The sequence below is a fragment of the Tympanuchus pallidicinctus genome, unplaced genomic scaffold (genome assembly GCF_026119805.1).
Source record: "Tympanuchus pallidicinctus isolate F22 unplaced genomic scaffold, pur_lepc_1.0 scaffold5, whole genome shotgun sequence".
Classification (NCBI taxonomy): Eukaryota; Metazoa; Chordata; class Aves; order Galliformes; family Phasianidae; genus Tympanuchus; species Tympanuchus pallidicinctus.
In genome coordinates, this window is record NW_026294769.1 from 8,050,472 (window position 1) to 8,067,240 (window position 16,769).

Here is a 16,769-nt window from a genome sequence, read left to right on the forward strand (position 1 = left end):
GACATGCTTAAAGCAACTCACATTTCATGAGACCATTTCACTAATCATTTGATACTTGGCAAGTGCGTTCTCTGTGAACAGAAGTTAAATAGACTGGGTTTGTTTGTTTGCGTGTGTATTTTCTTTTTTCTTTCTTTCTTTTTTTTTTTTTTAGACAGAGCAAGTCTGGAAGGTTTTTTATTTTAAAATGGTCTTAACATTGAGGCCTGTAACTAGCAGTGTTCTCCAGGAGCTGGTGCTGGGTCTGGTCTCGTTCAGCATTTTCATCAACAGCCTGGATGAAGGGATAGAGTCCCTCAGCAAGTTTACTGATGATACAAAGATGGGAGGAAAGACTGACACACCAGAAGGTTGTGCTACCATTCAACAAGGCCTGGACAGACACAAGAGTTCGGCAGGGAGGAACCTGATGAAGTTTAACAAGAACAAGTGTAGAGTATTACACCTGGGGAGGAATAAATGCATGCATCAGTGCAAGTTAAGGGCTGACCTGCAGAAGAAGAACTCTGCAGAGAAAGACCTAGGTGTTTTGTTGGACAACAGATTGGCCATGATCCAGCAGTTTGCCCTTGCAGTGAAGAAGGCCAACGGTATCCTGGGGTGCATTAAAAATCTTGGCCAGTAGGTCGAGGGAGATGATCCTCCCCCTTTACTCTGCTTTGGTGAGACCACATTTGGAAAACTGTGTCCACTTTTGGGCTCCCCAGATCAAAAAAGACAGGGATCTCCCGAGGAGAATCCAATGGAGGGACGCAAAGATGATTAAGGGCCTGGAGAACCTTCCTTATGAGCAAAGGCTGAGAGACCTTAGCCTGGGGAAAAGAAGACTGAGGAGCAATATGATACATGTTTATAAACATCCAAATGAAGGTGAGAGGCAATGTATGAGGTCAGGCTCTTCTCAGTGGTGTGTAGTGATAGGACAAAGAGCAATGACCTAAAAGTTTGAAATAGGAAGTCAAACCTGCATAAGAATGTCTTTATAGTAAGGAGAACTGGAACAGCATTCATGAACTGTCTGGGTGCCTACCTGCGTGACCTATTGTAGGAAACCTCAGTGATCTCTTGTGTTCCTTTCCAATCCTTGCAATTCTGTGATTCTGTAAATATACGACATACTGGACTGCTAGGAAGTCAAGCCAGCTCATTGTGTATTTCAGCTTACAGCAATCTCTGTTGCACACCAGTTGTTTCCTCATGAGAATTGTTTGCAGCTCTTAATACTCTATAACCTTTTTATGGGACATTTTTATTTCTTTGAAGTTTTACAGGAAACTAACCCTGAAGTTTGGAGTCCATTATTTTTGATGCAATGGTGTGAATGATGGGCAGGATTCCTGGGTAGGAGTCTGAGTCTTCCATTTCCGGGGCCTCAAACTGAGTGGCTTTGAAGTCAATCTGCCCCTGAGTGGTAGAGGTGAATGTGGAAACAAATGCAAAAGAGGAATGAGATCTGAGAGCAGAGTGGGAGAAGGATCTTCTGGGTGCTATGGGAGAGGAACACCATGGTGATGTACGTTGCTCAGAGGCTGAAGGAAGACAGCAATGCTAAACAGAAAGCCCTGTGGCTGAGGCCATCCCCACCATTCTGTCCAAAAAGTGTTCATTTAACAACCTGAATACTGTGAAGTATCAGTGTGCATGTACTGTTATAAGGTAGATGTTGAGCAAGAGTGTGTCTTAGTCCTTTCTAGTGGGTGCTCCCTATTAACTAATGGTGTTATTGACACCATGACTTCAGTCAGGAGGAGGATTCTGTTCTGATCTGTGGATCTCGATCCTTTTTACTACCAGGAAGAGTAAGTGTAGTTCTATGTGAAAGAATACTAGCTTTTTAAATGTTTAACTTAATAAATAAAAAAAATGCATTTAGGAATATTACACTTTACATAAAGGAAGAGTGAAGTTGGAAAAGTGAGCAATTCTACTTTGAGAAATAGCACAGCTAATGTTCCTAACTGTGAGTTATCCCAGCCTTAATCTTTGTTTTGCATTCTTCTTTCAGGAAACATACTTCATCAGAAATGCTCATTACAGTACAGGAGATAAGTTGAACATCTTGTCTTGCCAATACTGAACAGTCAAGGCACTTAAAACTCTTTGTAATTTGCATCAGTTGTTCCCCTCTCTTTCTAGATAGCTGGCTGGAAACGTGCAGCCTGAGGCATCTAAGGAGCTTCTCCTATTTTCTCTCTTATTCCAGGCCCATTTTGCAAATGGGAACCATCTAGTCACATAGTATTATCCATATTGACACTTATTGTAGGAACTAATTCAGTAAAATTTATAAGCACTAAGAATTCTCTATGATATCATTATAGAATAGCATGTGAGGATATTAATAAATCAGTCTTTTATCAGTATTTTATTGGAAGAAAGCACAGAATCTGGGAAGGCAGAACCGTAGAACTGCTGAGGCTGGCAGGGAATTCTGCGTCCAACTGTTTCAACCCATTCTCCAGCAGGGACACTCAGAGCAGGGGGCACAGGTCCATTCCAGGCGAATTTTGGAAATCTCCAAGGAAAAGACACCACAGCCTGTCTAGGCAACTTGTGCCAGTGTTCTGTCATCTGCACAGCTTATATATATATAAAAGGGAGTTACACAAACAAACAAATAAATAAATATAAAACAGATAATTTTCTGATTTGTTTTCAAGGAGCAGACGTCATTTGATTTCTATCAGCGATGATAACTGTAATTCTAAAACTGATGGGAAAGCTTAAGAACTTCTGAAATCTTCCTTACTTGGAGCAAACAACGTGATTTTTATGAATTGCTGTAACTGTAGCAATTAAGTACAATGCAATATTTCTTGTCTAGATATTGTGCCTGCTGTCAGAAAATCAGTTTCAACTTGAAAGAAATACTAGCTTTGTGTTGGCCTTTAAATTATTTTTTCTCCATTTAATCATTTTATCTGTTCAACGCCATAATAGAGATCAGTTTCACGGTTTTGGATCTAAGGCATGTGAAGAGATGCCATGTAGTCATTCAGGGATCTTTGGCAAATATAGACAAGGATGAGTGCTCATGTTTTCTTACTGGTTTTCATTCACAGCGCATGCATTGGATCCCAGGATCCTTACTGTGGCTGGGACATGGTGATGAAGAAATGCACAACTCTGGAAGAAAGTCTGAGCATGAGTCAGTGGGAGCAAAGCATTACTGTGTGTCCAGTAAGTTCACATACATTCTTTTATCTCTTAAAACTTTTGATTCCACGTGAATCTCATGGAAGTGAGCTGCCATGAGATTTCTCAAGCTCACAATACTGCACTTAACATCATTTTCCACAGGCCTTCCCATTAGACTTGAACAAGGTATTTAGTTTCTTTTCAAATTCTTATCAAATTATTTATACTAATAAGATCAAATGATTTGTAGTTGTTGTTGTTTTGTTGTTTTTTTTTTTTTCCAGAGGACAGTCATTTTTTTTTTCCTGTGATGTCTGCATTCCCATTTTGAAAGCATATATTCACTAAGGTTAGAGATGGTCATTAATTCTGCAAGATCTTTTAATCACTAAGTTTAGTGGTACGCATTTTGAGGATCTTTCTTCTTTTCTACTTCTACAATATTTAACTGCTAGTGTCACAGTCTTTTATCATTAATGCGATAATTGCTATAAAAGGCCATGTAACTTGTTTCAATATCAGTGAATTGGAGAGGTGGGCTGGGAAAGTTAAGTCTCATGCACATAAAGAACAGGAGTGATAATTGTTATAAACTTTGTGTTAATATTTATAATGGCTTAACACTTCTCTTAAAAATATGTTGATTGAATTGAATATAAAATGAATAACAACAAAGTACTTTTAGATCTCTCTTTTTTAATATGGTTTTAGTGTTGTTTAAATATTCATGTTTACAAAAAAAAAAAAAAAAAAGAAGAGGATTAAGATAGATCTTCCTTGTATTACTGTGCTCTTTACTTTTTCTTTGCCTTCTGCCTGTAAAGAGAGAGTCTTTAGGACTCAATCCAGCTTTCATCAGTAGTAAGGGCTTCCTGAATTTGTCCCCACTTGCCACTGGAGCTCATGTATCTGAGTTTGTGCTTATATGGCACCCATGTCCTATTCTCTTTGTGCCTTAGAAGCTCACTGTAACATCTACACTGCTCAGTGAAGTTCTTCCATCTTCCACTTGCAATCCCTACTTTTTTTTTTTGCAGCCATCTTGTAGAAATAAGTCACAACACTGATTTTGAAGTCCTTGAGAACTAACTCGTTTTCTAATTGCCTGTGTTTGCCATTAAAGAGTAATTTTTCAAGCATTTTGCTTGAATCTATGCATCTACGCTCTAGGTGATCTAATTAAAAAAAAAAAATCACGTTGAATTCATCTGCATTGGCTTTTCAGTTCACATTAGGAACCGTTCTTTAACTCACATTGTAAAGCAGTGCATTACATCATTTTTAGATGAAATTAAGCCAAAAATGATCTCCAGCTACTACTGACCATTTAATCCAGTTTTATCCATTTGATCCAGCTAGAGTCGGTCCACAGTAGGCCCCATAAAATATGGATGGTGTATGTCTTCAATACCAGCTGTTTTATTTTCCAGATTTTCAATTCATGTGCATTCCACTTGGTAATTTACATATGGCCATTGTTTTACAGAAGCTTTGAATTTAGCCGTGAATCCAGTCCTTGCTTCCTTGTTTGGCAAGTAACTAGATGTGATACAGAGTATATTCAGATCAAGGTGCATGGAGTATCTCATATCTCCCTGCAGTAATCTTTCAGAGTAAATGTGGTTATACGGAGGATTAGTTTGTGGTATAGTATTGTTGCTGTATTAGGAAAGATTACTGGAATGGGCTAGTTGGTTGGCCTATACAGGAGAAATCTGATACTGTTTAGTCTTTGAATTCTGTCATTGGCCCATATATTCTTCAAGCAGTATAAAATGTGAGGCCCTGAGGAGGTGGAAGGTGTGGGATGAGTAGTTTAAAAAGAAAGAATACAATTCTGTCCCATTCAACCAGAAAAACATTTAATATCTGTTGTATTACACTTGCATGGTATCTGACTCCTCTAGTCAAAGCAGGGGAGCACCAAAAAATTGCTCGATATCTGTCCACAGGTCTGAGATTTGCTCTGTGTATCAGAGATTAAAAGATTCACCCAGGCTCAAAAGGAATTTTGGAGATTACCAGATTGAGATTGCATATGAAAAGAAAATTTTTAGAGCTGATCGTTGAAATTCATAATTGTTTGACCACATTACTGTCTTAAATTCTTGAACTACAAATAACACTGTATTGAGCAAATTTGAGAACTACACACTTCCCTTTGAAATAACACTATATTCTGGCAAACTAAACTTATTACAGTTCTGTTCATTGCTTTCAAATACTTATTTTCAGCGAATTTTTACATGCTTTTTTCACAGGATATACAAGTCAAGCTGTAATTAATATTTATTGGCATTTCATAGGGCAGGGAAAAGTCTATAAGAGAAGTAGCTTAGCATTTGAGGTATTGTGTCTCTAGATTTGAAGATCATTTGTGAGAAGTATAGTTATTTTAGTTGTCTGAGTTTGATTTATAATACTCAAGAGGGTATTTTTGGCATGAGTATACCAATTGTGAGTGCAGATAGATAGTAATTAATGCTATGGCACACATATCTGCTTTGAGCTTTTTCCAGTTGGTCAGATATTGCTATTATTCATCTAATAGTTCATCTAATGTTCATCTAACTTCTATAGTAAAGAAGAATCTTGTTACTTGTTTTGCCAAAATATTTTCCAATGGTAATTCTTGCGATTCATCACTAAAAATAGGCTGACATCATCAGAGAGCTTTTACAGTCAAAGTAATGATTTTGATTTTATTTTATTTTATTCATATACACAATGTGAAATGGCTTCATTTTCACAGCTCTGGCAAGCAGTACATGTGGAAAAACAGTACATGTATGGGAACATTCTTGACTGCATTAGCATTTTCAGGAAATACTCTACAGTCACCAAATCGTACACAATATTGCTTGAAACCATAGAGTGTGTGACAGATTTAAGGGTGAGGTCACTAAATATGTGACCTTTCCTCAGAGTACAGAGGCACAAAATGGGGAGACAAGATGGGTACGGAGAGGCTCTATACCAAGATGGATATATGGGGGGAATTAGAATGGAAGATGTAGTGGTAGTTATAGAAAGGAAAGGGTGACATATAAAGAATGATATAGAGGGAAAGCAGAGCATATCCATGACAGGAAAATACAGCTATAATTGTCTGTTTGGTTATAACTTTCACCATGTAAGATTGTGAAAGGTTAACGAGCAGTGGTCTTGTATGAATTCTAGTAAGGGTTAAGAACGTCCATGATCTATGTTTTGCTTCCCTAAGGGCTGCTCTGAAAGTAACACCTTTTTTTTTATTTTTCTGGCTTATGACATTAGAGGTAGCTGCTGGTGATATGGCAGTAGAAGTTGAACCTCCCTGCCAATATTCCATTGTGTTGCCATGTGACAGATAACAGCAGGTGGGCAGTCTGACAAAATGCCATCTAACATGGAAGTGCCTCTGAAGCAAAATTTTGTCAATGAATTCCTCCATGTGGAAAAAATTGATATTGAACAACCCTTGGTAAACTTTTCTGGAGACCAAACAGTGGATGTGAGCACAGTGAGGTGGTGGATAATGTTTCAGCAGTGGCGACAGGGAAGTGAAAGACAAGCCACATTCTGGATGGCCATACACAGTTTTTATACCATGAAATGAAGAGTGTCTCAATCAGCTCATCCACACAAATCAGCATATTGCAACCAGAGGACTCTACACAGTGCTCTGTATCAGTTTCAGTGTGTTGGAAATAATGGTGGCGATGTTGGAGTGTCACAAAGTTTGTGCTAAGTGAGTCCCACAAATGCTCACACAGGCAAAGAAAGAACACCACATGGGAGCTTGACAGGACCTACTGAATCAATACAAGGCTGAAGGTGACAATATCCTGGATCACATCATTACTGGTGACAAGATGTGCTATCACCACTACAAGCCAGAATAAGAACAGCAATCCATGGAGTGGCAACATATGAATTCCCCTGTTGAAGAAAAGGTTTGAGACGCAGCTCTCAGCAGGAAAAGTGATATGGGTGATCCTTCTAGACTTCCCGGAACCCATAGAAAACATCAACTCCAACCATTACATCATGACACCGATGAAGCTGAAGCTTTAAGCTTCCAGAGTCAGGCCAGCAAGAAGATGAGAAGACAACTTTTTTTTTTTTTTTTTTTTTTTGGCAACGCAGCAACTCGAGACCCCATACAACTTACAACTTGAAGACCTTGGAGCTCGTTGTCAGTCTTGACTGGACTCTTCTATCACACCCACTATATGGTCTGAATTTGACACTTTCTGACCTCCATCTGTTTGGATCAATGATGGATTGTGTGGGCTGTGAAAACAGCTGTGAAAGCTGTGAAACATTGGGTCACCTTTGCTGATTCATTTTTACAAGTGCTGCATGCGGGCTCTTCTGGTAAAAGTGCATTGCTAGTGGTGGCGACTTGGTTGAAAAATAGTTTTTTGTAGTTGAGAATTTGCTCTACCTGTCATGTTTTTGTTTTTTTGTTTTTGGATTTCAGTATTCCACATCAAAACATCATGTAGTGTACGGGGCATTAAAGTGTCACTGCCCCAATCCCAGCTACCTATCCCTGTACATTACAGCAGTCACGGGATCTGGCCCTTCCGGGTGGGGGGGGCGCTCTCTTCTGCCTGGCAGTGGGTGTTTGAGGGTGCTTTCCTAGCCGTTCCAAGCTTTTCAGGTTTGAATCGGTCCCGGGAACTCTCTCTCTCATCTTGTCTGATTTATTAATCTCGATTTCAATTAAATTATATATATATTGTGTTATCTTGTATTCCAATATTATAGTAAAATAAGTTTTCCTCCCTAGATTGTTGCCGCTGCTCTTTTCCTCCCTTCCTTCCTTCCCATTTTTTGTGGGACTGGGGTGGGGAGGGAGGGCAGAGGCCTGCCGCCCCTGTCACGGACATAGATTGATCTGGTCGACTCCGTGACACTACCAAATAGACTTATTGTGCTCTTTGTATCTGTTCTGATTTCCATGGAAAATAAATAGGAGGCATTACTTATGGAGAGACCTGCTATCAATATTTGCTTGTGAGATCAAACTTTCATCCAAGTTTAATGAATCCTTTCCCTACAATTTCATGTTAATGATAATAACTATAGACAACTGCAGGTTTAGTTTGTAATTGTAAGTGAAACAGTAAACATTCTTTGGCAAAGCATAGGAATAGAAAACAGGAAATATATTTTCATATCTCTGAGATTAATTGTGTTGGGGAATTCTCACTGCTGGTTTACAAACTGCTGATGAAAGCAGTGGTGTAAGAGAGATTGAGCTTACTTGTCACTTATCAATAAGTATTTTGTATTGTATATTCAGTATGAGCAAAGGTCAGTGAGTTATTTTTGTTAAGCAGATGTCAGCAGAACTTTGAAATAATGAGTTATGGTTACTTTTTTTTAACCGAAAGCGAAATTATAGCAATTAAACATGGCAAATCCATTAGCATTTAAGTGATAACGTTGCTATCATTTCTACTTATGATCATGAATTAGTAAAGATTAACATTTTGCTAAAAGAATTAATGGTACAAAGCCTAGATGTGTAAATGGAGATGAATTCATCATTCATCCAAGATCAGTAGGAGGTGGTAGGAATCCTATAGCTGTAGAAATTACAGGGTAAAAAAGTTTTCTTTTTGAGGGGAAAAGACTGGTTTGTCATGTAGACTAAGGTGCACTTAGGCTTTTTAAAAATGTTTTTATGATAGATTAACATAATTACTTCTAATGTTTAGAGAAAGTCATATTTAAAAGCACATTTAACCTTTTTCAAGTGGTGCAATGAAACATATGCATCACAAAAACTTTGTCGAATAAAGATATTCATCATGGGAATTTGTGGTTAATTCAGCTGTTTTTCTTACCCTAGGCTATTATCCTCTGCTGCCTCTTCTGATCCAGACTCAGATTTCCATAAGAATTCTTTCACATGTTGTTTTACAGTCGGTATCCAGGTTCCTAATTATGGGCAAATTTTAGGAAATAGGAAACGCTGTCAGCAGAAGACAGTCGAGAAAGTAAGATACATTTTTTATTGAATAACAGTAGGCAAGCAGGGTTATGAAAGGGAACACTTAGTTGTAATTATTGTTTTTGCTACATGGTGACATCCAGTGACCAAGATCAGTAGGAGGTGGTAGGAATCCTATAGCTGTAGAAATTACAAGGGAAGTGTACTGTCTGGAAGCTATACCTCTCCATTAGAGGCTTTTATTGTTTGTGACTGAAAGCTTTACCTCCATGTACTTCTGAATTAAGAGGCTGTACAAAGCAGCTGTCAGGCCTCAGGTTGGTCTTTCTGTTGTGTTTGTTCCTAGACAAGGAATCTGACGGTGGATGGACATTTTGGAACATGGTCACAGTGGAAACCGTGCAGCCACACGGATGGTGCCAGCATTGGCTCCTGTCTCTGCAGGACCCGTGTGTGTGACAGTCCAGCTCCTCAGTGCGGAGGGTGGCTATGTGAAGGACCAACCATGGAAATTGCCAACTGTTCCAGGTAACAATTTCAGGTTCTATCACTTATGTTGCTAAAAGTTTGTAACTTAAGCAGAATTTAACCTACCCTTTCAAATCTCATCTGCAATCCACTGATCCTGTTCTGTGCTTGAAGCAGCTCATAGCAAAGACCAGAGCAAATGAAGCATTAGAAAAGTCTCTCTCAAACACTGTGGCAGAGAGAATAAGTGAAATGGCAAGCAGTGATTTCAAATGCAGTGTACTAAATTGTATTGTCCTCAGTTAATTTTTACAAAAGCTAAGAGAAAAAAAAATCAATATTATGTAATAGCCGAAGTATGATATTTTTCTCAGTTCTGTTCAATTCTGTAAGTCATAAAACTTTTTTTTTTTTTTTTTTTAAGTCAGAACTGTTTACTTTTTTCTCTTTTTTTTTGGCTTCATATCACCATTGTATTCCCCCATCTGACTTGGAAAAGATGTTTTCATTATATCTTTTTGATAGCATCATGACATTTGGATCTGTTGCCAGCCTGTATGTCACTTCTTAGCCAATCTTTCTTTCTCACGCACGTAGCCACTGTCATAAAAAATACAGTGATAGATAATTTCAAAGAGACTCAGAACACTGCATACTCTGAATTGCATTTAGGCTTCATCTTTAAAACATTTTACATACTTTAGTTGCAAGATGAAAAATAAACTGGTCCCTTCTGCTTATTTTTAGTGATTCTTTCAGTTTCTTGCCTCTGCCTTTTTGTTTTTCACATCATGGTAATGAATAAAACTGATTACTCTTCCACACAAGATAGTTGCCTGTTCTGTTAATAGACATAGTAAATTTTAGGGGAATTATTAGAAGTACAATATAGTATTTAACATCAGGAGAATGGTGGAAAAATATTCTGTGGAATTCTGAGCTGAATTCTCTCTGAAATTGAGAACACAATTTGGAACTTGTTTCGCATACTGGCACTGGCTGTATTACGCTACTATTTGGACATCTTACTTCTGTTAACACATTAACGTATTAATAATTGATTCCCAGAGTTCATGGAAAGTCAGAGATTTTGTTATTTTGTACCATTGTACCATTTCAGCAAGACATTCTACTGACTGAGATCTTTCTTATTGTCCATTTTAGAAAGGTCTGATCTATATTTTTTTTCAAATGCTATTTTAAAAATTTATTGTCAACTCTTTATCCATTTTAATAACAATAAATCAAGATCAATTTAAATTTGTGATAAATTACTGGAAGAAGTTTGTGTCATATTTAATACGGGATTTAGTCTTCAAAAAAAAAAAAAAAAAAAAGATCTACAAGTAAAAATTGGAAAAATATGTAATTAAAATTTACATTCAGAACTTTTATACAGAAATTTGCAGATCAGGTTTATCCAAAACAAAGTGCCTGAAAGCAACTAAATAGACTTTTGATTGATGCTGTGTAGAGCCAGGAGTTGTACTTGATGATCCTTGTGTGTTCCTTCCAACCCAGGATGGTCTGTAGTTCTATTATGTCTTCGGACTTTGTTTACTTCTTGTGTAATGAGGTCCTTGCAACAGCTGCTGATCACAAAGCAAGGAATATGGAAGAATGAGAGCACTTTTATTTTAGTTTAATATCCTTTAAGAAATGGAACACGATGCTGTATCAGTGATAACTACGGAAATATGAGTCAGATTCTGCTGTCAGTCGCACCTAATCAGCCATTCGCTATGTATAACAGATGACAGAGCCTGAGCTTTTTATTCTACCAGAAATGGAGGCTGGACACCATGGACTTCTTGGTCACCTTGTAGTACCACTTGTGGAATAGGCTTTCAAGTGCGTCAGCGCTCCTGCAGCAATCCAACCCCTCGCCATGGAGGACGTGTCTGTGTGGGACAGAATCGTGAGGAGAGGTAAGTTATCTTTTCTCTAACATCTGCTTTAATTTGTTCTGCTCAGCTGTAATCCATAGGACATTTTCTCCTTTACCTGCCTGATGTTTCTTTTCCTCTTCTTTCCTTCTCCTGAACTCCATGTGCTGCACAATAGCAGTATTCCTATTAGGAATGATGTGGGGCTGCAGCAGTTCTTTCATCTTTCACTTAGCCACATCCCTTCTGAGCCAGCTGAGCTCCTAGTGCCAGAGAATTGTGGTGAACCAATGTACTGCTGTCCCTTAAGACCCTGAAAATTGATTCTCCTGGAAAATTGATTGCAGTATGTTTAAATTGTAACTTGCCTGGGCTCAAGACCTGAAATTCAGAGCGAAATATAGTAAGGTCACAGCAGTATGTTACTGATGCCACGAGTTCATGTTTTGTGTCTTAAATGAATTAAGCTTCTATATAACATGAAGGGAAGTTTCAAGGGCTCTGTCTCATATTCAATAAATACAATACACCTGGACTCAAATATCTTTTACTAAGCTTTCAGATGTTGGTTTTTTTTTAACTTGTTTGCATGTATATTAACCTCTGAGCGGATCAAGTCAGCTTAAACATTGATTTCCCTATCTAGCTGCTTTTTTACCAGACTGAGCACTGTAATAGCTCAGAATGTGAAGTTCAGGCCTCTGGTTGCATTACACATGCCCTCCTCTGAAGTCTCTAACTTGTAATTTATATGCTAGTAATTTTAACAGAAATTAAATATTTATTTAAATCAAACTAGAATTCAGATAATCTACAACTCTTAGATGTGTTTATTATCATGTTTCCTGAGGCACGTCAAAAAACACAGAAGTCAGAATACTGGTGCTGGCGTAAGAGTTTGGAGTACTCTAGACATCCATTCCAATAGATGTATGTAGATACATTTGCCCTCAGTATGCAGTTGCAACTTACTTCAGTGTTTTTGTAAAATACTTTCACATAACCAAGGGAGAAGGTATGGTTATGTATCCTATACTGATGTTAGATCAAAGTTAAATGTTAGATCAAAGGGGAGTTGGACTCGATGATCTCTGGAGGTCCCTTCCAACCCCTACAATTCTGTGATTCTGTGAAAGTCAGATTCAGTAACCTTTATGGTGAGTTTCAGTAGGGGAGATTTAATTAAGCACTGGTTCTGGTATTGCTGCAGATGAAGAGATTGCAGTGAAATGAAATTGCATCACACATTTATGTATTAACAGAAGATCAGGGGCCTGGTCTTTCTAATTCTGAATGTAAAAGGCCAGTATTGTAGAACACGTGAACACTTGCTTTTTCAAAACCATGAATATTTACCATTTCGTCATAGAGGAGAGCATTTCGTTGTTTTGGAAATTGCTTTCTGAAAAAAGGTTGCTGAACCTAAAAGCTGTTCACCAAATGTAAAATTACGTCGACTGTTATGTGGCTTTGTCCCAGCATGAATAACAGATTTTCTTGAACTGAGTGTTCAGTCCAGAGCAGGACACAATAAGAGTGCAGAAGAAAAGAGTTTAATTTGAATAGACTTTTTGCTGATGGACATGAGTGTTAGTAGTCACTGTTCATCTAATTTTAGCACTGAATAAAAGTCCAATAAGGTGTTTCAGAGAAATACAGAAAGATACAATAAATATCTGATTATAAAATAAATGTCCAGTATTAAAACAATGGCTTGAATGCATTAAAAACACAGTTACAAAATGGGAAGTGATACTTCAGATTAGTTAAATAATAACTCATATGGGCTAAAATTTGGTGGTGTTGTTCTAAAGGAATAGAGATCTTAACGTTGCTCTGCTTTTGTAGTCTGTGATTTACTTGTCCTTTCCCTGTCATGTAGTTCAGCAGTAATCTTGGATGTACCACAGGGTGCCTTTTTCTCTCACAGTTCCTCTGTCACTGTTTATTTTCTCCTTGAAACTCTCCCCACTCACCAGCCCTGCATCACCATATCCATCCTTCTTTCATTCACTAGTTTGCTCACAGCTAACTTTCCTGCCTTGACTCTGATTTTGCTTAGGCTATCCATGATGCTTCAGTATGCTGATACTTTTATACGTATTTTATTTTAAGAAGGTTTGTTATGTTAGGACATTCTGTCATATCATTTCTAAAGCAACTTTTCCAGGGGAACAAGGGTCCCTAATGCTTGTCTCTCATGATTATGACAGTGTCAAGCCAAGCACTAGGATCAGTCTTCAAAGCTGTAAAAAGCAGAGTCCTGGGAAACTTCCCAGCCAGAACCCATCCCACCAACCACAGCAAACCTGGAGATAGAGGCCAGTTTCTAGATTATGGGTGATGTCATGGTGCTGAGGCAGGTCTGAGATGCGAATCCAAACCATGGGCCACATCTGGTGGTTACCGGGCACGTCTGTAGTGCCAGAGCCAGAAATCAGTCCGTGTGTTGAGGTCTGAAGAAAGGAGCTCCATGTTGGGCTAGGGAATGAGCAAAGCACTCCTCCAATAGTGCTGGAGGAGCTGTTGAGGCAATATAATTCCTGGGCTTGTTAGGTGTAGACAGAGGCCTCAGGTGAGGTTGACTGGGGCCATTAAGGCTTTTTGATGCCTTCGAGGTTCTAACATCTTGTGGAGAAGCTGTTTTTTGAGCTGAAGGCAATGGAGTACCAGTATTGATAATAGTCTTAATTTGCTGCTTGCCTCTAGTGCCTCTGCGCTGCATGGACACTGAGTACTTGAGAACTGGACCCAAAACATTTAGGTAGACTGAGAAAATACTCCAGGTTTGGTAGTTCATAAGAAATGTTCAGTTTGTTTTTGGCATCTAGGATGTACCAATTGCAGCCTCTCTGATTTTCTCATGGAAATTAATGAATGTTTGTAAGCAGCCTAACATTTTACTTTCTTAGGGGCCTCAGCCCACGAGTAAAGTGAATAAATGTGTAGACTTAGTAAAAATTAGTATTAGATGGTTTACAAATTTTGTGCTTTCGTCTTTGTTAAAGTACATATTCATGCCACCTTCACATGTTTAAGGAGCTTAAATATGAGATTCAGTTTCCACAACTGATATTATGGCAAACTTTGCAACTGCTTTTCAACAAACACAGTTCCCAGCAGAAATCCAGCACAGAATTCCATAAAAACGAAACACAGAAAAGGCAGTGCATTGTTGAGGTTAATTCTCCTACTGACGTGAATGAATATTCAGTTTTATAATATTTGTTCATGCATTAAGCAGTAAATATTTGTCTAGGCTATGCTTGTTTTACCTCATGAAAGTTGAGATCCTACAGTACCTAATATATCAGACAGATCTGTGTTTGCTGATCTTTCCCTTGAAATCAGTGGAAATATTTACCAATTTTAAATTCTGCAAATAGGTTAAGTTGTTGCTAGCTCTGTTGCTTAAGGGTGAAGGAGTAGAAAACAGTTAAAAGATAGCAGCAAATACTTAGATTAGAAAGCCAATTCACCTTGTAGAAATAGGTCAGAAGTTCAGCTGGTGTGTTTGGACAGAATATGGAGAGGGAGTAAAAATAGGATTTTAACAGATAAGATAATGTTGTATTTAAGAGTCAAGATTGAAGACGTTCAGATGAATTCACTAGGGTCATAAAAATTTCTTTCGTTTTGTTGTTCTTTTTCTGTGTGTGGAATATTCACTGAAGCTACTGGAAAATTCTCAAGATTTTAGTTTATAAGGTCTGTAGTGTCCTTTCTTGACTTTGTAATTGAGTGAAAATATTTTTCCTCTGTGAGGAAGACGCAGTAGGTACAGACTTATTAAGTCCTTTGGTCTCTCTCTGCAGAAATGAGAGATATTAGAATGAGAATCCATTGCTTCTAGTGAGCGTAGCCTTCTTCCATTACAAAGGAAAAAAGAAAAAAGCAACACAAATCAGGATTAGAAAAATGGATTAGTTTCAGTTAAGGAGTAAACATTTGAAAATGCAGCTTTCTTATGTGCAAGATTAGAAGCAGTCACCTTTTTATTTGAACACAATCGTTTGCCAATAGTGAGATCTCTCAGACTTGTTTTCAGAAGGAGGAATAACTGAGTGTCAATTGTTTCCTGACTATAGTTCTACGTATTTCTGTACAACAGTACAAACAAGTTTGATCTCCTTTAGCAGAGCAAATCAAACACAAGATGTCTTGGGCTTTCCACTGCCCCCATGGTTGCTCTTCCTACTGGGAAGTGTCTGCTCCCATGCTTCTCAGTTTCTCCATTCACTCCTCCTCCACAGAATTCCCTGAGAGCACATGCCTCAGCTTCCACCGCCTTCAGCAGCCTCCTGGGAGGGGATTTCTGTTGATTCAACAATCTCCTTCCAGAAAGGCATGTGCGTGTGTCATATATCTGCCTTCAATTAAAGCATTCCCATCAATTTCAGCACAGTCCATACTTCCTGTTAAGTGAGCAGCTTGTAACTGGGAGTACCCACCATGTAACAGTATTGTGTATGACAATGATTGTGATTAGTTTGTTTTTCTTAAATACGTAATAACATGATACTGTTCAAAATTAAGATTTATATGTCTAAATAGAATTTATTGGTTGAATAAAAAAAAAGCACATAACTATTGTATAGTTAACCTGTTTTAGTCAGTGATGCATGGCAATCTGACACTGTGGCAATTTGACACTGGAACAAAATATGGAAATGAATTCAAATTTTACGAGAATTATCTGGAGTAAAAATCACAAGTTACTCTAGTACCTAATGGTTCTGGGCATATCTAGATGGGGGATGCTCTTTTTCCCCCCATTACGACAGTTCCTTTATTTGGAAATTAAAACTTGGTTTCACTCTAAGAGAAAATGGGAAAGGTCACTATACAAAACTCACATTTCTCTAGGCTGTTCTTCCTTCTGACCTCATTGCAGTTAGAGATGGGATTAGGGGAGAGGGCAGTGATTTCACAGATCTTTTGTTGAATTACTTTAAAATGTTAGCCCTGTGGGTCCTGAGAACAAAATTAAGAGGGAAAGAAAGAGCAAAAGGGAAAAAGGGTTACTGAGTGACTTGAAATGCAGCCAAAAAGAAATATAATGAAGCTTGGTGCAAAGCTTCTTGCTGTAGGACAGTGCTCAAAGTTCAATTGCAGGGATGTCTCTAATTTTGAAAGCATACCTGATGTTTTTAGAGGTTGACTTTCTAAAAGGAAAGTAAATTTAACTTGTACACTGTGGTTTCATTGTTTGTTTGCTTGAAGTGTTTTTTTTTTTTTCCTTTTCTGAAAAAAATGTAAAATTAACAATCAATTCTGTTGATTTTATTTCTTTTTCATGAATTGAAGTTAAGTAGTTGTATGGGCACGTT

The 16,769-nt window shown here is 38.0% G+C and overlaps 1 protein-coding gene across 8 annotated transcripts in view; it reads left to right on the top strand.

Moving 5' to 3' along the window:
• The window catches only part of SEMA5A (semaphorin 5A), a 314,761-nt gene that overhangs the window by 227,999 nt on the left and 69,993 nt on the right, over positions 1-16,769 (top strand). For all 8 annotated transcript variants that reach the window (XM_052703890.1, XM_052703888.1, XM_052703894.1 and 5 more), the window contains 3 exons: positions 3,063-3,180; positions 9,432-9,613; positions 11,338-11,481. In XM_052703890.1, coding sequence (XP_052559850.1) covers positions 3,063-3,180; positions 9,432-9,613; positions 11,338-11,481 — 444 coding nt within the window. The remainder of the gene's footprint in view (positions 1-3,062; positions 3,181-9,431; positions 9,614-11,337; positions 11,482-16,769) is intronic.